Raw genomic sequence first — 19,816 nt, 5'->3', positions numbered from 1 at the left:
GGATTTTGGAGATAAAATGTAAGATGCCAATGAAATCTATGGTATCTAAGCCAAATCCATATATGGTTGATAAAATAATGTTTAATTCTACTGTGGCAATCTATCACTCAAGTGATAATAGAAACAAAGAGGGCAAAAGGAGACTTGAGAGCCCATAAACATTGTTTTGAGGCTTATGAAACTTGTTATGAAAAGAAAATGAGATAGATACTTGTCTCTGCAGTATGCTCTAAAATATTGTTTAGTTTCTTTTACAGAATTCTGACACAATGCAGTTAATTTGCCAGTTTTTAGTAGAGAATAGTCAGGTGGCTCAACAAGGTGTGTTTTTCAGTCTTACCAAACTCAGATGGGCTCACAGCACTTTTTTATTGGGATAAATAAATAGCTCAAGAGGGAGGTGTGAGAAATTCGTATTTCCATTTCCTTCTCCTGTCAGTTTGTACCCTTTAAAATTTCAATTGTCCTTCATTGACATGTTTTTCACTAAGGTTGATTAGTGTCCATGAAATTAACATTGGCACTTCTCTATAGTCGGCAACGCTGAAGGAGTATAGCCTACATCTTGCTCGAAAGACTGAAAAAGCTATTTTGGAGATTTTTATAGGTATGCTGGCCCAAACACCCTGATCCTGACTGTTCTCTGTAGCTGTGCCTTGTCATACCCAAGCCAGTAGACTGGCTTTAAAAGAGTGACCCAAATTCAGCGGTGAGCCTAAGTTTATGAAAAATTTAAAGAGCTGTTGCTTCAACTCACACCCACTTTGAAGTATAAAATTTGCCTGCTTCCCACTATGTATCATTTCTGAATTTGGATGACCTTGCTGAAGACAGTCTGCACTGATGTAAGCTGCGTGATGAGAGGTCAGAAGAGTAAAAATGTGTTAAGAAAAGCAACTTAAAGGAGGATTCAGATCAGTGTGAACTGCAGGAGATCACTCCATAAAAAGCCTCTACTGTTTAATACCTTCTTTAAGAAATTTTGCATTTTACTTACACCACCTTCAGTTTTCCTGTACGCCAGTAAGATTTATGAAACTATTTTTGTAAACTCATATAATTCACACTTCACCTAGAAATATCTCCTAGTAATACTTGACTATGTTTAGATATTGTTTGAGTAAAACAAAACTTAAGAAACCTTGGCGTGCACATAAATTTTTGGAGAGTGGGGAGAACAAAAGTCTGTGCAATAGATTGGAGCTTCCTCATAGAAGCATATAACCTGCAAAACTACAGCAAATGAGGTGATGCAGTGTCAATAGGTCCACTCTTTTTTTATGCATCATCATTTTATGATACCTTTTACATGAATTATTTGTGGAAGAATAGATTCATTCTTTTCATTAGTTTGGCTATTTTTTAAGTGGGTATAATATAACTTAGATATTATTACCATATCTTGCATTGTTTTCTGTCCTGGTTGTTGAATTTGTCCTTCTCTTCAGGTTGTTGTTTATGACTTCTGAAAGCTAGTTTTTTACATGAGTGGGTTTCCATTCTTGCTTTTTTTTTTTCTGTTGGTAGAGCTATTCTGTTCTACTCTTGTCAAGCTCATCTTCATCTCCTCTCAGCGAGTAGTGCAAGGAACTATGTAACAAATGTCAGTCATCTTCATTTCACATTTTCTCTCCTGTACAGATAAATGTGCACAGTGATATCTTGTTTCAGCAGTGTATTTTCATTTTGATTTTCAGTCGTCATGGGGAGTGGGTTTCCTTAGGCTTTGTGACTGCTTTTGCTTCATGGGTGCAAAGAACGTAATTCAGAATCCATAGCTGAGAAAGATCTGTTATTGTCAGGTTTTGGGTTGTGGGAAAGCCTGTCCACCTGGCAGTGAAGTGCAGCTTTGCAGCTGCTTTGTGCCGGGTGGTGGAGCGCTTGTATGGCAACTGGGGAAAAAGCAAATAGATGGGACTGGGGATGAGTGAGAAGCTGAAGGAGCAGAATCAATGCAGGTGAGATAAAAAGTAGATCACAGAATTATAGAATTGTCACGGTTGGAAAACACCTCTAAGATCATCCAGCCATCAGCCTAGTACCACCAGATGTCAGAGCACATCACCACCTCTCTGAACTAAAGCCCATCAGGAGCATTTTGTAAGCATTGCATCAGAGGGGGTTTTGAAGGGAGAAACTAACCATCATATTATTACCTCTGGCAGGTGCCTTGATTCAGGTGAAACTATCTGAATCACAAAATCTGCTTTCCATCGTCTGTGACTGCAAAATCCTGATAGGATATGAAGCAATGTTCCTCAAGCAGTAATTTGAAGTTCAGTACTTGCTGTAGTACAGATAGTTACTAATGGCATGAAAAGAAAGGAGGGACAGGGCAAGCGTGCCTGCTCACCTGACATCTAGCTTAATAACATTATCAGCTGACCGCAAGAGTTCACAGTTTGCTTATGTTTGCTCTTTTATATCTATCAGTAATAGACTTGAACTGAAAAATCCCAATAAATAACATTTTGGATAGAAACTGTGGGACTCTGAGACTTGTTAATGGTTTTTAACTCAAGAGTCCCAGTTGAATCAAACACAGAGCAGCAGTGACCAAAGTCTTTACGTGAATGTCATGTAGTAGAAGGTGGGAAATGACTCAAACCTTTGAGAGAGGCACAAGTTAAATAGTAAGATCTAATATGCCTGAGGGCTAAAAGATAATCACCATAGACTCAGTCTTCTGGTCTTTTACTTTTTGGATCAGGCTTTCTTTAAATGTCAAGTTTGTGTGTATCATTTCTCATACGGTTGTTGTTATGATGAAGCATACTTAAAGAGTCAAGGTCAGTTATGGCCAAAAACTATCTATGTGAATGATGAAGGGACAGATCTTGTATTATTGTCTTTGTGCCCAGTGGGATCTGACAGGTGACAGAAGCCAGTGGAATGAGGTCAAGCAGAAGAACAGCAGAGATGGAGCAACCGAAAAGCACGTTATAACACAGCATTTATCTTACCAGTATCAATCAGAAGTGATATGGTAGATTTCATCCCAGCAAAATCAGACTGTAAGGAGAGATAAAGAAGATAAAATGGCAGTATTTCAAACAATAATGGACATTTTTTCTGTCTGTGGGAGAGAGCCTGGAGGTAGTTGATGAAGTGGTGGATAGAGAGATGACTTGCAGTCACTGACACGTATATGAAGGAGAACCTGGGAAATGGGGCAGAGAAAAGCAGAATCTCAGAAATGTTATACAGAAAAACAGAGAGATGACTAAATATTAAATTACATTAGACTATGCTAGTTTTGCCCATGGTGCTAGGAACAATAAAGGAAGAGAGAGGGCCAACTTTATTGGAAATGAGATAAAACGCCCTGAATTTAGGCATCCACATCTAAAAGAGGAGCTGATATGTTTAATAGATAACAAGAGGGACATAAGAACAGGAGACTGTTTTATGTTTTTCTAAGATATTAACCTCAGTATAGATATTGCCAGTGATATAGCTGAACATATGGAAGAAGTGTTCATCTAAGAAAAGCACACTTGAAAAATGTTTCAGCTCTGTAACGCAAAAATTGCAACTTGCTTCTTGCAGAATTATCATCTCATTAACAGAATCTTTCTCAGTCCCTTTCTTATTTAAGGTACTGACTGTCAGTACCAAAGACAGTTTGTGGGCTGTGCATCCATGGGGTGACTGAAAGTGCTGCTTAGGGAGAGGGCAATGGAGGACAGAGGGCAGAAAAAATATTATTTCTCAGTTCTTACACTTTCTGTATTTGGATGGAATTCTCCCCTGAAGGAATGCCCAGCACTCTTCAAACCTCAGAACAGCCTGAGCAGATTCCCTGGACACTTTTAGATTTCAGTATTAATGATTTTGCATGATAATAAAGGCAATGTACAGCTTTACATAGATTTGCATATCTTATTTATTTTCTAACTACACAGTATGTAATCAGCAAAAATAGCATGATAAGCTTATACCTGTGCTAAGAAAAATTCCTTTAATAGCTTTCTGCTAAGTATCCATGTTGGAAGTTTCCCATTTTATTTCTAAAGCATCAGGTACCTGAGTGAACTCAACTCCGTGTTCCTTTAGGGAGAGATTTATCTTTGGGAACGTCAGGCATCTGTAGTGTAAATGTGTACATCCTTGCTCATCATCTGCATTCCCTTTATGCTTGAGGGAAAGAAATGGGCATTTCCAGGATGTGATTTATCTGATCCCAAGGGATAAATACGCTAAAATAGTTAAATGAATTGTGCTGCAAAACAGTGCTGTTTTCAGTGGTGGTAAATGTCTGTGTTGTACGAGACTACACTTACCTGAAATAAATCAAACCCGTAGGCTTATATTTGGAGTTGTGCGGTGTCTGTAGGTTCATCAGTTTCCTGACAGGATGTTTATACTATTCTCATACTGCAACCTGTTGGTCTCAGATTGTTTAAAGACACTGGGACCAGTGCATTCACTGAAAGGCCAATACTTTGTGAGTTCCAGAGTGAAAATTCAGTAGTTCTTTTATATTTCTGTGGATTTGCTTTGATGAGATATATACAGGATCAGGATCAGATGCACAGAGGTGATGTTTGTACATGTGTGAGACCTAGAGTCTGTATGATTTAAATACTTGCTCTCTTCCAACAGGTATAAATCAAATGAGGATTATGTCTATGTCAGAGGTCGTGGCCGAGGAAAGTACATTTGTGAAGAATGTGGCATTCGCTGCAAAAAGCCAAGCATGCTCAAAAAACATATCCGCACTCACACTGATGTCCGGCCTTACGTATGCAAGTTGTGCAACTTTGCCTTCAAAACTAAAGGTACTTGACCCTTTTTGCTGAACTCTTGCCACTTCAGGGTAATTTGCCCATCTGGGATCCAAGCATCTATTGCAATCAAGAAGAAAATTTTCTTCACAATAGAAATATTGTGTTTGTGTGTACAGGACTGTATGAGAGAGTTTGTTTGCTTCTGTTCAATTGATCCAGGGTTGTTGTGAGACTCCGAGACTCCTTGAATAGCTTCATTAAGAGCTATAGGCTCTTGACTGGTCCTTCTGTCTGCAGAGAAAAGGTAGTAGCATAAGAACTCCCCTGAAAAATAATACTCTGCCAACATTGTTACATAGTGCAAATTTTAATTGCAGCAACACTTAAATGCTACCAGGAGAGTACACTTGTTATGACATAATGTAGAAGCAGAGCATCAGCTGCTGAGGGAAACATGCCTTCATGGGCTTTACAGTGGGTCAGTTTCAAGTTTATAAATAATGTATGTCTCCCAGATGGGCTACTCCATCCACTGTGGCATTAATTATGAATAGAGATCTGATAGCTTCTGTTCACATGTATTTATCAGCACAGAAAAAAGCTTCCATTTGTCACCCTGAGGCCACAGATAATGATATTCTTTGGAATTTAGATTTGTGGTGCAACCATCTCCGTAAAAGAAAAAATCCTTCCCTCTGGTAGCATTTCTTTGTAGCACAGCCAAATGAGCCTTACATTCTCAGTTTCTTAGCTTCCCTTTGGCAGACAAGGGAAATAGATTCTGGTCCCAGTGCAGTGAACTTAGTTGAAGGGGGAGAAAGGAAGTTGAAGGAAATTTCTCCCAAGATCCCAGTACAGCTTCATGGCTGTTTTGAGGATTGAGAATTGTAATAGTTTCCATGACTCCAGCACTTCTTCCTGTGCCAAAGATGGGAATAACTGATGGATGGTAGTAGACCCATCAACCTAATTTAAGATGAGAACTTTTCATGGGCATGTAGAGAGACAAGGAGCTGCTTGTTTGTCGTCCCAATAGACCGTCTGGTGAGCTGTTCTCATATCATTGCTTACATTTGACATTGATGGAGGAATGGGTCTTAAGGAGGACCTTGAAGGAGTATTGTGGTTTTACAGCTGTGTTCATAGAGGACATTCCAGGAAGAGGAGATGGCGTGGAAAAAAAATGTGAAATTGCTTGATGAGGCTGGCATTTCTGTCAGAGAAGAAGAAACACAGAGGAGGTGCTATGCTATTGCACAAGAAGGGCATGAGTAGGAAGAGACTAAGTTAGCCTTTGAGGTACAAGAAGTGTTCAACTGGTGTATTACTGCTTATGAGCAGTTGTCAGCCTCATAACTATTATTGCTATTCTGCTGAGAGCAGTAGGGGACAGACTTTCAGAGGCGCTTAGGTTTTCACTGTACACTCTGAGCATTTAGCTATCCAGAAGCATCAATGGCCAAGTTAGCCTTTTCATGCAGTGCACAGGCACAGTAAGAAACTCCTACTGACAAGGAAATTATTTGAACTAGCTGTGACTGAATGTCAAAGAAGAAGAGCCTGGCTTGTGAGCTTCTAAGCACACCTCCACTATCCAGCAGAGTGGTGCAGTGTTCCTGCGCCCAGGTTGCATGTGCCACACACACCATCTGGAGATGCTGTTTGGGGTCCCACAAGCAGCATAAATGCATTGACAGAGGGCTTTGCTTGAGCTAAGAAGCACCGTTTCTTGGTAGTGGGTTGGGTTTTCTTGTGCCATGCTTTCCCTGTTGTGCATTGCAAATGAGACTGAAGTGGATAATGGATTAGAGTGATATTCTCCAGCTTGTGCTTTATGCTCAAGATTCTTTGTCATGAAATGTATCTTGGGGCCAGTCTCAACCCAGTTTTCTTATCTGTGAAAAAACAGACCAAGACAGGTACTCCAGAAAGTCAATAGTCTAGTGTTAGATTGCTCCCTCAGGGTAATGGGAGATCTGATTTCAAATCTCTGTCTGATTCAAATCCGTACTTTAAATCTGGGAGCTGAACCTGAATTTCCCACATCCCAGGTGAATGCTGCAAGTACAGCTCCTCTCAGTTGAGAGATTGCAGCTAGATGGTAAAATTGCATAGAGAAGTTGGTAGGATATTTTTGCCTCAAAATGCTTCAAATACTCTGAACATTTGGAACCTACATGTGAGGTAAATGGAAGAACCCTTATCTTGAAAGTACCACAGCGTAACTAGGAGTGTGAGCCCTGAATGGCTGCTGTGCAGTGGACTTACTTTGATGTCTGGACAGTTTGTACATATTATGAACACTGAGACCAGGAATAGATAACATCCAGAAGTTAGTTTTGTAGCTTGCTGGGGTGCCTAAATGTCACGTGGAAAATTGGAGAGCTGCCTTTATACCTTTCAGGCCCTGAGTTTATTGGAATTTTTTATTTTTTTAAGATATAAGAATCTGTTCTCATTAGAACAAGCTCTGAGGGTAATGGGTTGGATGAGTCAGACCTGTCTGTTGTGGTGTTTTTTAAAGCTAAAACCTGTCATCTGCAGGATAACAGAGTTAAGATACACTGAAACCTGACTTGAAGAGTGATCTTTGCTGTTGTCCATTAATTAGATTAATCTCTGATCCATAGGAAATCTGACAAAACATATGAAGTCTAAAGCACACATGAAAAAATGCCTGGAGCTTGGAGTATCAATGACATCTGTAGATGATGCTGAAACTGAAGAAGCAGGTATGTCAGAATGATTTAATTTAGTTGGAATGGCTTCTGGAGTATGCAAATGACTCATTGCACTTTAGCACAGTGCCTGGCTAATACTGGGATATTAAGAGTAATTGGGGCATTTTTTAATTAAGAGGTATCTTTTTAATAAACAGGAGGTATAAAAAATAAATCCTATTCAGTTCTCCGAGTTACATTTTTATTAAGATGCATGCAGAGGAGCTAAAAATAAAAGTGTGGCCTGTTGTCATCTGTCTCATACAAAGTTCCCAATCTTTCCACTTAAAATGTGAGAGATGGCAACGTTTAGTGAAGTTGTGTAGGGTGAATTTGCTTTTATATTTCCTTTCAAGGATAAGGTTTTAAGGTATTATTTTGAAAAAATATGGTTTCAGACTATGAAGAACGGCTTTGTGCAGCCATCCCAGATGAAGAGCATCCAGCAATAACAATGGGTGGGTGGGGGATGAATGTGGCATAAGGTGTAAGAGGTGGGGTATGTGCTCATCATTTTGACTTGCTGTGGCTATTTCAGAAAACATGGAGGACATGCAGCAGGAGGCAGAGAAGAGCAGCAACCTGGCAGGCCTGTCAGCAGAGCACCAGTTTTCTGATGCGGAGGAATCAGATGGCGAGGATGGCGATGACAATGATGATGATGATGAAGATGAGGATGATTTTGATGATACTCAGGGAGACTCGACACCAAAAACTAGATCAAGAAGCACCAGCCCGCAGCCCCCTCGATTCTCCTCCTTGTCCGTGAACTCAGCTGGGGCATCACAGAGGGCTTCCCCCGAGGGCTCCCTTTCAGTGGGACACTCTTCCCTCATCAGTTACTTGGTCACCTTACCTAGCATTCAGGTTACTCAGCTTATAACACCAAGCGACTCCTGTGAAGATACACAAATGACAGAATATCAGAGGTTTTTCCAGAATAAGAGTACAGATTCAGAGCCTGATAAAGACAGATTGGACATACCTAGCTGCATGGATGAGGATTACACACTTTGCTTAGACCCCAGTTCATCTCCAAGGGACCTCTCACCTTCCAGTCAACAATCGTCACCTGGCTATGATTCTTCACCCTACAGAGATAACTCACCAAAGAGGTATTTAATGCCAAAAGGGGATTTGTCACCCAGAAGGCATCTGTCACCCCGAAGAGATATTTCGCCTATGAGGCATCTTTCCCCACGAAAGGAGGCTGTGCTGAGGAGAGAGTTATCACCAAGACGGGATGTGTCACCAAGACGTCACCTGTCACCAAGGAGACCAATGTCACCAGGGAAAGATACATCTGTTCGAAGAGATTTGTCTCCTAGGCGAGAGAGGAGATATATGGCCTCAGTTAGAGCGGCATCTCCCCGGAGGGGCTTATACCATAATCCAGCACTGTCCATGGGTCAATATTTACAGTCTGAATCTATTCCAGTGGGACATTCAGTAAGTATGAAAGAATATTTTCATTCCTCTTATCAAAAACAATGCTCTTACCGAATTTATGCATAGCATTTTAAAAATCTTTACAACTTTGTAGAAGAAGGCGGCTTAAACTTTGAGCCTTGGTGGAAAGTCCTGAAACAAATGCAAGAAACTTGGAATAGACAGTGACCAAGTCAGGATGCTGATTCAATTGGATGCACTAGAGTCAGACTATAGGGGGTTGAGTCTTCACTTGGTACAGCCCTGAGTAGCTCCATTAGCTTCAATAAATTAGGCTGGTTTGCATTTTCTCTCTCCATATTTATGAAATGTCATTTTTTAAATGGAAGCTTACATGGTGCGTGAGGCTTGTTTCTGCACTGTAAAAAATCTTCTGTTTCCAAGATTAGATGGGATCAAGCCAAGATCAAGGCTTAAGGCCCTGTTTCTGATGTTTAGTCCCCATTGTTGAGTATTGTTTAATGGAATAAAAATGCTAAGGTAAATGAAACCTCTCAGAAGAGCAGAACGCCCATTGAAATCAGGATCTGTAGCTGGAATTTTAAGAATATTATTGTATGAGAGGAGCAGGCAGCTGTCTGCCCTACAGAAAGTGCCATCACAACTGGCTGTTCCAACAGGGACACAACCGTCTGGGTGGAAATATGCAAAACTTGCACAGCTGCTGTCTGTGCTGTTCCCTTTCAGTAAAACAGTTCTCAGTAACTACCAGATTGGCACTTTTGACCAGCTCTACCATTCACAAAGCACTCCCTTCACAAATAGATTTGGTCTTTAAAGGCAAGGAATGGCCTTACTATAAATGCATTTGCTTATTTATTTACTATGCTTCCCTCACCATGTTTGATGTTGTGGCTGCCCTCTCACTGCTTGCCTCCTCAACCTGTATGTGTGGGTTCAGCTTGGGCAAGCTGGAGAGGGGTGACTGATTAAAAGTGGTCCATGAGGAAGGGCACACTGAAACCCTGCTGCACTCTCATAGGAGTGACCGGTGCATAGCTGAAAGAGGATACAAACCCCATCACCAGTTCTATTGGCAAAGTGAGGAAGCTCAAGAGGATGAAGAGCCACCAGTTTAACTGTCCTGATGTCTTAGTATCAAATGGATGGGATTATATGGGATGTTACAGCTGAGATTGTGCAGGGTGCCCCAGTCCTTCATGTCCCACATAAGACACACTGGCATCCTGTAGTAGAGATTTTGGATGTGTAATGATACTAGCAAAAGGGTACATTAACAGTCGTCCTTGGTCATCTGACAGTTCTTGCTGTTAACGTTTTCCTTGTGTGTTATGCACACCTTCCAGCAAGGTGTTTAGCACATTGTTAGGACTTTTTTAGCACTCTTAACTCCTTCTTTTGAAAAGTCCACCATGCCAGATGGACTTCTAACACTTACCTTATTTTTGAGGTAGGATCAGTCACGTGGCAGTGAAAACCCAAGTCAATTGTCTTACAGAAATCATCAGTAGCTCAGTGGCTTGTTGAGTGTTTCGAGAGGGAAGCCCAGATCTCAGTAGAGTCACTGTGACCTTAATACAGGCATCACTGGAAGTGGAGCCCAGGCAAATTTAAATGAAAAAATGACAAGTGAGGATGATTGCCCATCACAACAAACAATTGCAAGGAAGGAAGGATGGATTCCTCACCTCTCGATGCCTTTCTGGAAGACATACTTTAGCCAAACAGTAGTTGAGTTTAAGTGACACAAGTTGTTACACTAAGTGTGTGGGAAGACAAATAACACCTGAGCTGCTATAAATGAAAGCTGTCAGAGAAGAAAAAGGAATAAAGACTGGTTTTCACTTTCGGAGTAGTGAAATCTAGCAAATCAGCATCAGTGATGCACATGCCAGCTTACAATCCTCACAATATTTTTAAGGGCTGCATTGGGTTCCCAGTCCTTGCAGGAATAAGAGTTGTTTTGTGCTTCTGGTGCCTGCAGTTCCCAGAAGAGGCCAGTTTTATTTCTTCTCCACTGAAGTTGATTTATTTGCTCTAGTCTCTTTGGCCAATGCTGGTCTAGTTCCCCTTCACATTGCTTCGTGTTGAATGTCCATGCACTTTGGTGGTCCTGTGCAAAGAGCTTGTGAAGTGTTCTGGCATTGAAAGCATCACATAGAAAGCAATTGAAATTATTTCTTTAGGAAGTGGAAAAGAGCATAGGGAAAGTACCTGAAAAATACACTTTTTTTTCCTTTGACAGTTAATAACACAATACTCTCTCCAAAGTAGCCTAAGGCTCTGTTTTATGCTGGGGCACACTTGGCCTTGACAAGTTAAATTGATGTCTTTAAAATTAAAGGCTGATACTCTCTGCTCTCTAAATAAATTTGGGGTCTCCTCTTCTGTGAATGCCAGAGGTTTCTTTCCTTTCTGAGGAGGTTGATACTATTATTGGAGGGCTTCGATTCTTCTCCCCAGTCATTTTCTGCCAGTCCTGAGAGAAAGAGAAGGAATAGGAAGGCTGCGTTTGTTCACCCTGAGTGAATCTCTGTTACCATTTTATTTTGGATCAGGCATATGTCTCTGTTGTCACATTTATTGTGCTTTGACTCAAATTGCAGTCTTGGAGTAAGTGATCTGGATTGTTGTCAGATGAAATTAAACTGAAAAAATGTTCTCCAGGAGTGCAGCAGGTGCACTAGAACTGTGAGTGGCCATTCAAGTGAGTGAAAAGAGACCGCATAGCACTAATCCAAAGAAACCTTCCCCTCCAAGCCCACTACATTTGTATTGTGAGTATGGCATCCAGCACCAACAGTTTCACTCCATTCCTGCTTGTGCCAAGTCTTAATGCATCCCTCTGCTACCTAGTGCAGACCAGAGCTTTTGCCTCTTCTTTCAGCCCCAGGACTAGATACCATGAGATTGTGAATATATCTTGTTGTGAGTGGTACAGACTTGACTCTAGCAACTGTTGTAGCTTCTAGGAGGTAGTGCATTTTGCTTGTGTTGCCATTTTGTTCCTCATCTCATTTATTTTGAAGTCCAAAGCCTGTCTTGATATATTCAGAAGGGATGAAGGGAGTTAGGCACTTCTATAACCACTTTAAAGTTGATAGCACTTAAGGTCCTTTGTTCATCCCAGATATGGGTATTAAATCCCTTCCCAAATACTTACTACTTTATCATCTTGAGTGAAATAAGTTCTTGTACAGAGAGCCAGCCACTTCTGAAGTCCAGGGAAACTGTAAATAGGTCCACTGATGTATCTGGGCTACTATGGTGCATTCTCAGTAGGGCTGCAAATTGAGCTGATCCTGAAACTGAAGTCCACATAGAGTTTTAGTCACTTTATTAAGCATCATGTCTTTCAGAAAACACATCGGTAATATGGTCTGTTGTTGAATTTCACTACAGAGTTCAACGTTTTTTGATTTTTAACTTTAAAAACCCTCAAGTACATTATGATACAGTAATCAAAGACACTGTTTTCCACCCAACATCTTTTTGCAAGCTGTAGTCTGAGGCTGTCCGGAGAACATCTGTGAAGGATGCATGGCTTTGAAATGTGATCTTCTTCTGGATCTCCCACAGCCTGTTTTGGGTGATGTACCAGATACAGGGTAAACCCTATCTCATCCCTGAGGCATTCTGGGGGACCTGTGAAGCTGGATATGCCTTTGCTCAGGGGTGTGATGTGAAAGTCTAACTTTATGACCAGGTCAGAGCATTTCATGAAAAGCTGCTACAGAGTATTGTTGCTTTGGAAATTATATGTCATCTGGAGTTGAAGGGGAATATCCTAATCTGTAACAAATGAGAATTAATAGGAAATAAACTGGATTCCCATCACCTGACAAAGAGAGTAAGCATGGCAGCAACCTCACAGCACTGGCAGCAACCCATTCTGACTGCACTGCAAAAAGATATTGTGACTTCCTGCGCTGTGCTCTGTGATCTAATACTTGCCCTGTCAACCGAATAAAGTCTTTGGATTTTCAGAATGCTTGTTAAAAAAAGACAGTCTTTTTCCATGAATATGTATATGTGTGTCTGCTTGTAGGTATGAAAATGCTAGATACTGGTAAAGGAAATAAAAGCAGGGTAAGAGGCCAGAACAGTTATTAGTGCCTGTAACAATTTATGTTGTCTGTTTCCAAACTTACCTGCCAGAGCTAGAGAAAGATAATCCCATATGTACTCAGCCAGGCTTAGAAGGTGTCCAGTGGACATGCACAGACTGCCACTGTCTATGTAAAAATTGGGCATATGAGACATGCGTTGGATGATGCTGCTGATCTTAAAGTGTGTAGCAGTTTCTGTCATGTTAGCCACCTCTGTCTGGCAAGGACAGACTCTTGCTCTATTCCCTTTTGAAACTGGGCAGGGTAAAACATGAAGCCAATGTCTTTCTCAATTAGAGATTTGTGTGTGACTAGGTTTGTTCTTTGATGAGTTTTACTCTTTTTTTTTTTGGTTGCTTTTACTCAATTTCCCTTAGCCCAAGTTCACATCAGATGCAATAGTGATAAATGTCGTGGCTTAGGAAACATCCAAGAGGACAGTATGACTGAGAAACGAGTTGACAGACCAAAGATGGAGAAAAAAATAGGGGGCAGGTAGCTATGCAGAGGTGAGGTTAGTGATAGGAAGGACTGACAGGGTAGGTTAACTGAGTCTTATGCAGTTTATTGGCAACTGCAGTTTATTTTGTAAATTTTTCCCCATTCAGCAGTATAATGTGCTGTCACTGTGCTTTCTTATGACAGTTTCTCTTTTATGAGACTCAAGCATCTCACTTTCTGAATAGGAAAATTCCCAACATAGATTAGTCTCTGAAAAATAACATCTCTGAAGTTCGAGTCTGATGATTATGGGTCACCCTTCCTGTCTCAGTGTTGATTTATATTAAACAGGACAAAGCATCCGAGCACAGTGAGCCCTTGGGTAGCACAGAAACTGAATCTTTAATTGCCCCCTAAACCAGCTCCCTGGGATGGGATCAAGAGGTTGCTTAATGCCTTGAGAGCTGGGATTTTCCAGCAGTGAAGTGCTGCCACTTTAATGCGTTGGCATTTAGCACCATAGTCCTTGGGCTGCTGCACCAAGGCTATGGTAGTGTTAGAGCTTTGGGGCAATTGATTGGTGTTTGGTCAATTTACAGAGCAGAGATGAGCATTTTTGTTCATTTAATTTCATGTGAGAGGCCCCGAGAGTTGTGTGGCCAAATCCCACACGTAATTATGAAAATGTCATCCTGCACTTCTGTAATCATTGTTCCTCTGTTCAACAATAAATGGTAATTAATCATCAGATAGCCAACAATTTTTAAAACTTAAGAATGAAAAAAAAACCTAAAAGCCCAGGGCATATTTAATACTGAGTGGAGATGGAACTATTCATTCTTCCAAGGCAGGAACTAATGGGAAGGCACTGAAAATGTCAATATTGCAAGATTGGCTTTTATTAGCCATCACAAAATCCTCCATTCTTCTCAGTCCCATTATGAGTGGGTGAGTCTCCCTGGGACAGAATCATCACTTTTGCTCACAGCAAAGCCTGTGCTTTTGTTACTATTTATTGTTTACACTGCAGATAGGCCAGAATGGTTCTTCATTGTCTCAATAACTGGAAAAATTTGTATCTTCATTGCACAGAGGCACTTGAACTTCCATGAAAATACCCACCCCCTTTCATCAGGGATTGGGTAAAGCTCACAGGGAGCAAGTGCCTTCTCTGGGGCTCAAGAGCAGAATCTTTCAGAAGGCAGAAAATACTTACATGCCATCAGATTTTCTCCATTATGCCAAGCAGAGGCAGTAAACAGGGGGCATTTGGATGTGTATTTCTCTGCAACAAAGTCTTGATACCCAGTGTGGACTGCAAATGCCAGCACAGTTTTCCAAAAACGAGGATAAGATGGATCTCCAGGCTAAATTTCTCTGGGGGAATGAAAATCTGTTTACCCCAAATTCTCTTCAAAGTTTCAGTTGAATATAATGCTCTTCACTTCCTGACCTAAATTGCTGCATTTTGTTGCTGAGCTCTCTTAACTAGCTGCTACCTTTCACCTCAGAGGCATGAGCCCTGTAGATCTGAGCTGAGCAAAACCTCCTCTGTTATTTGGATATGCAATTAGTGCATTTCCAAATGCTTTGGGATCCATCTGCATGAAAGGTGCTTCATGAAAGGGAGGTTGTATTAGGCAGGAAAGCAGATAGGTGGTTTGGCAGCCAGACAAGAATTCTGCTAGTAGCAGTGCTGACATTTCTTTTTTTTTCTTTTCTTTTTTTTTTTTCTGGTTACAGAGAAGGGGGTTGTCTCAGGCACCTTACTTCAACATATATGGAGAAAAAGGAGGCATGGAGCACCGCAGGTCTAGCCTGTTCCCTGAAGGTCCGAGTGACTATGTCTTCAGTCATCTTCCGCTACACTCCCAGCAACAGATCCGAGCACCTATCCCCATGATGCCTATTGGGGGTATCCAGATGGTCCACTCGGTACCCATGGCCCTTTCAGGTTTACATTCTCCGTCCACTTTGGCCCTGCAGAGGGAGGTCTCTGAGGAGAAGCAAAGAGGAACTGTGGAAACCCTTACAAAAGAATCATATAGTATTTCTAAGCACCATGAGAAACGTACCTCTCCGCACAGCTTGCACCCCAGCACTCCCTCCAGCACGCCCTCCTCGCCGTTGCTGTTGCTGACACAGAGCACATCGGAGGACAGTGTCGTGGCTACCGAGAGGGAGCAGGAGGAGAACATACAGACTTGTACAAAAGCCATAGCCTCTCTGCGAATCGCCACAGAAGAAGCCGTTCTGCACGGGGCAGAGCAGCTGCAGAGGCCTTCTGAGCCTCACCAGAAACCCTTAGAAAGTGCACATTTTAGCATTAAACACTTTAGTGGATCTGAGCCAGGCCAGACCTGTGCCTCAGCCACCCATCCTGACTTGCACAGTGGTGAGCAGGACAGTTTTGGTACATCACAGACTGTGTTAGCCCATCCCACCTTTTACAGCAAGAGCTTTGTGGACATCCGGCAGTTGGGCTTTCACAGCAGGAGCGACCCCCCATCAAGCACACAGGAGAGAAAAGATCTGTCATCTGAGAAGAGCAAGCCACATTGATCTGAGATGCATGGAGACTTTCACCCATACCTTTACACCACCATTTTTTTTCCTAGAGATAGAAGTATTCAACTTTACAGCATGCCTGTTCTAAGTTACAGTAGTTTGCTATTATATATACTTTTGTTATATCAAAAGAATTAGATAAAGTAACAAGTCATCATGAGCCTGACCAAAACTAAATTTGAAATTCTTATTGGGTCTGGTACTTTTAAATTGTACAGATGTTTGTGCCTTTTCTTTACTTTGCTTATATTCTTATAAGCATTTTTTTAGCAGTAATTTGTACATATTTTAGAATTTGTGTATCTGCTTTGTAATAAATGTAATTTCTTTCCTTTTTTGGACACTTGGATCTAAATGATGTAAAACAGAACAGCATCAATATATGTGAGGTTGCACTAAAACATATTTTTATATGATTAAAACTGAACAGCTTTTATGTACAGCTCTGATTCTGTAATACTAATATTTATTTACTTTGTTTCATAAATTGTAAATTTTTTTCTTAATGTTGTGGATTGCTTTTCTATGTGAAGCATGGGATTTACTGTTGCGTAATTAGAACAAAATGTATATTGTAAAACAAGATATTTAAACTAGAGTATCTTATCTTATTCTGCACTTATGCATTAGTTAAAAAAAAAAAAGATAAAGGATGTATCAGTCAGTTCTTAACTCTTGTAATTTTTTTTTGTCTCTTGTTTGCCGGATTGACTATAACTTAAGTGCTGATTGTGATTTTAAACTGATAGTACCGTAAAGCATTAAAGTAAAACAATGTGCTATTGTGAGTTTTTTCAAAGCTTTATAAAACAGTTATAAATATATTAAAAGTATTTGGTCTTATGTGAACGTTGATCTATATACTCCTTAAAAAAGCTATGGGAAAACATTCCACCCCATGTAAATATGTGCATCACTGGTGCCATCTGTGTAGCTCACCGGGACCGGCAAGGTTTGCTATGCTGGTGCTTCCAGGATTGGAGCTGGGGCACCGCTGACTGCCGGGAGGCAGAGTCCAGCAGTGTCATGAGCCGTTCCCTGACCTCCAGCAGCAGGGTAGCAAGGCCCCTACGGCCGCGCAGGGCTGGGCGAGGAGCCGGCCTGCTGGCTGGACACACGGTGCCCTGCCAAGCCCTGGCAGTCCCCTGCTAGTGAGGGCTGACCAAGGGGCATATTCACTCCTGAATAAGTGCACAGGAGTGTCATTGAGGTGTTTGGAGTGGAGAAAAAGGTGTTTCCTTGCACATGAACTCCACGGCTGGTCACTTCCAACTACAGTACCTGGGTCAGCTTCAGGGGAGGCTCCCATTCTGTTCTTTTCCATCTTGTCTGGTGGATGAAGGTGTGTGGCCCTGCTGGTAAGGCAGAGAGCACCGCCACCATGGCCTCTTCTGAAATGGGATTCATGGGCAAGAGAGTCACAGTCTTCCAGAGTAGGGTCTTCATCTGGGCAAGGTTTGCTCCAAAGGAAAGTCAGGAGGAGCCCGGGCTTGTGTTTGAATACGTGTGGTGGGTTACCACTACCACCAGCAGCATGCGTGCACGCACGCACGCACACACACACACACGCTCAAACACACGCATGCATACGCACAGATGAAAGAAATCAACGACCTGGATTATATTTTGTGCTATTTAGTGAATTATAAATCTGTGAAAACAAGTTTGTATATGGACTTAAAATACATTTAAGGAGTGTTCTTTAAAAAGAAATAAATATACAGTTACATCCATAAGGTGTCTAGTTTTCATGTGTTCTTTGAATTTTTCGAGTTTATTGGTGTTCCAGTATCCTGCACAAGAAGCACCCTTAAAAATGTGAGTGGCACTGAAAAATGTGGACCATATTTTGACTTTCTCATATATTATCAAACCAAACTAGTTTATTTCTCCAGTAATACCATGCGGGGGCAGAACCACAGCTGGTATGTTGTCGTAAGTCTAGCATGATGGCATATGACTAGCATAATACCATAATGGATGGTGACTGCTTCTAAACATTAGAGGTTAGTTTCTCAAACTCATTGAAATGTTCTACCTTTATTCCAGATCATTATAGTAACCTTGCTAAAATAAGCATGTGACAGAAAATTGTCTCATTTCAGACTGGAGAGAGGAGAAGCAGTATGTATTGTTGGAGGTGAGCAGCTTGTTGGATCCTGCTTCTGTAAAAAAAAAGGAGGAGTCAATTATACATTTTAAATAAACAAGCTCTGATAAAAACCTCCCTCTTCTTTGTCTTCACAGCTGTATTGAGAACAAAATTCTCTGCACAATGATCAGCTAATCAGGTAATCATAGATACTTTATTAAAAGGGAACCAGGCAACCCCTGATGGTAAATTCTCTATTAACATTGCCTTTATAAGCAGCCCTCTTTCTGTGGGAGTTACCTCTGGCTTGTTTGATTATTTTAATTAATTTGCAGCTGCAATTTGCCATCCAGCTTTTCAGCCTTGGGGAATTTCTTTTTAATAATCAGTGAGCAAGTATCACTAAAATTACATGTGATATTTTTGTGTTACAATGGAGCAACCCTAAAGAGGTTTCAGGTATTTACAATTGTAATTGTATTTTCTTAATGAGTTAATGTCCATACAGTGCTTTGAAAAAAACGTATTCTCATAAAAGGCCTGGGCATCAATGATGACATGCTTTGGAAGGGGTGTGGAGGAGGAATGGCAAACACGTCTGACAAAATTTTCCAAGGCATGAGCAATTTTCAGAACTAACATAGTGGGCACAGCAACTGGGACTGGGGGGCAGAAAATCCCATGAGTGCTCTGCCTACAGTGCCTGGTGCAGCCCTTTCCAAGCTGCCTGTGGAGATGACAGTGGGGGGCTATGTTTGTGCCCTGCTGTGCTGAGCCTACGAATTCAGCCTCAGTGTGGGGGGGAATGTAGCTGCACGGCTCCCAGCCAGAGGTGTTGGTCTCCAGGCAAGACTGGAGTTGCCTGTGTGAGACAGCCTCTCTGAGGGTGATGGGGAGGGTATGCCTCCAAAATACTTGGTGGGGTGGATGCACATAGGTCTGTTAGGACCAAAGGAGGGTAACTCTGAGGTCTCTGATGTAAAAGTTCTGTGGTTTTAAAAAGGATGAGAAGAAGAGATTTAACAGGGCACTCTAGAAAACTGCAGAACTGAACAAGGATACTTACATGCAATGTGCTAAAAAAATTCTATGTCAGGAATATAATTACCTATTATATTGTTTGAGGAGGTTATAATTTTCTATGAAGATCCATATGTCTTTTCTGTAAAGCACAAGAGAAATACAGATGCTTTGGCAAGCTCCCTTTACTTCGTTCTCTCAGAATACTGTCACCAGAGTCACTTAAGGATTTATTTGCGTCAGCAAAATAGAGGGCGTATCAGTCTCATATAACTGCCTGTACAATCCTCTTATGAAGCTTTAGATTCTGACTCAGGGCAGTAACTCCATTGCATGTGAAATACAGGACTTCCCCCCTGCATGACACACTGCCAGCAGTGGATAATAATTAGCACCAATAAAGGGCATTATTAGCTCTAACAGACCCAAATGGAGTAAAGGGACTTAAGTACAAAAATTCCAATCCAGGAATGCTGCAGTCAGCTCCCACTTAACCCTAGCAGCACCTCCACTTACAAGGTGCTCCACCTTGTTTGAGGCTGTTTCCTGCTTTTGGGCACAAGTTGCACTTCTCTCCTTGGAACTGCTTCATGTCTCTTCCCCTCCCACATTGACCTGGATATCAGAAAGTACATATTTCTTGCCCTAGATCTTCTGTGAGACCTACCTTACTGAGTGGGTCTTTGAAAATACCTGATACATAATGAAATGTGCCTCCCTCTTGAA

The 19,816-nt window shown here is 41.4% G+C and overlaps 1 protein-coding gene across 9 annotated transcripts in view; it reads left to right on the top strand.

Moving 5' to 3' along the window:
* HIVEP2 (HIVEP zinc finger 2) overlaps window positions 1–17,714 on the top strand; it is a 139,108-nt gene extending 121,394 nt beyond the window's left edge. For 8 of the 9 annotated variants that reach the window (XM_039387373.1, XM_039387376.1, XM_027751441.2 and 5 more), the window contains 4 exons: window positions 4,606–4,781; window positions 7,361–7,462; window positions 7,989–8,899; window positions 15,154–15,972. In XM_039387373.1, coding sequence (XP_039243307.1) covers window positions 4,606–4,781; window positions 7,361–7,462; window positions 7,989–8,899; window positions 15,154–15,972 — 2,008 coding nt within the window. Of the gene's footprint in view, window positions 1–4,605; window positions 4,782–7,360; window positions 7,463–7,988; window positions 8,900–15,153 lie in introns of all 9 variants that reach the window. The other variant, XM_027751442.2, reaches the window with a different exon arrangement.
* The last annotated feature ends 2,102 nt before the right edge of the window (window positions 17,715–19,816 follow it).

This window comes from Pipra filicauda, unplaced genomic scaffold (assembly GCF_003945595.2).
Source record: "Pipra filicauda isolate LSUMZ 115617 unplaced genomic scaffold, ASM394559v2 scaffold55_size4083901_pilon, whole genome shotgun sequence".
Classification (NCBI taxonomy): Eukaryota; Metazoa; Chordata; class Aves; order Passeriformes; family Pipridae; genus Pipra; species Pipra filicauda.
The sequence above is the reverse complement of the archived record's forward strand: the minus strand, read 5'-3'. Positions and strand labels throughout refer to the sequence as shown.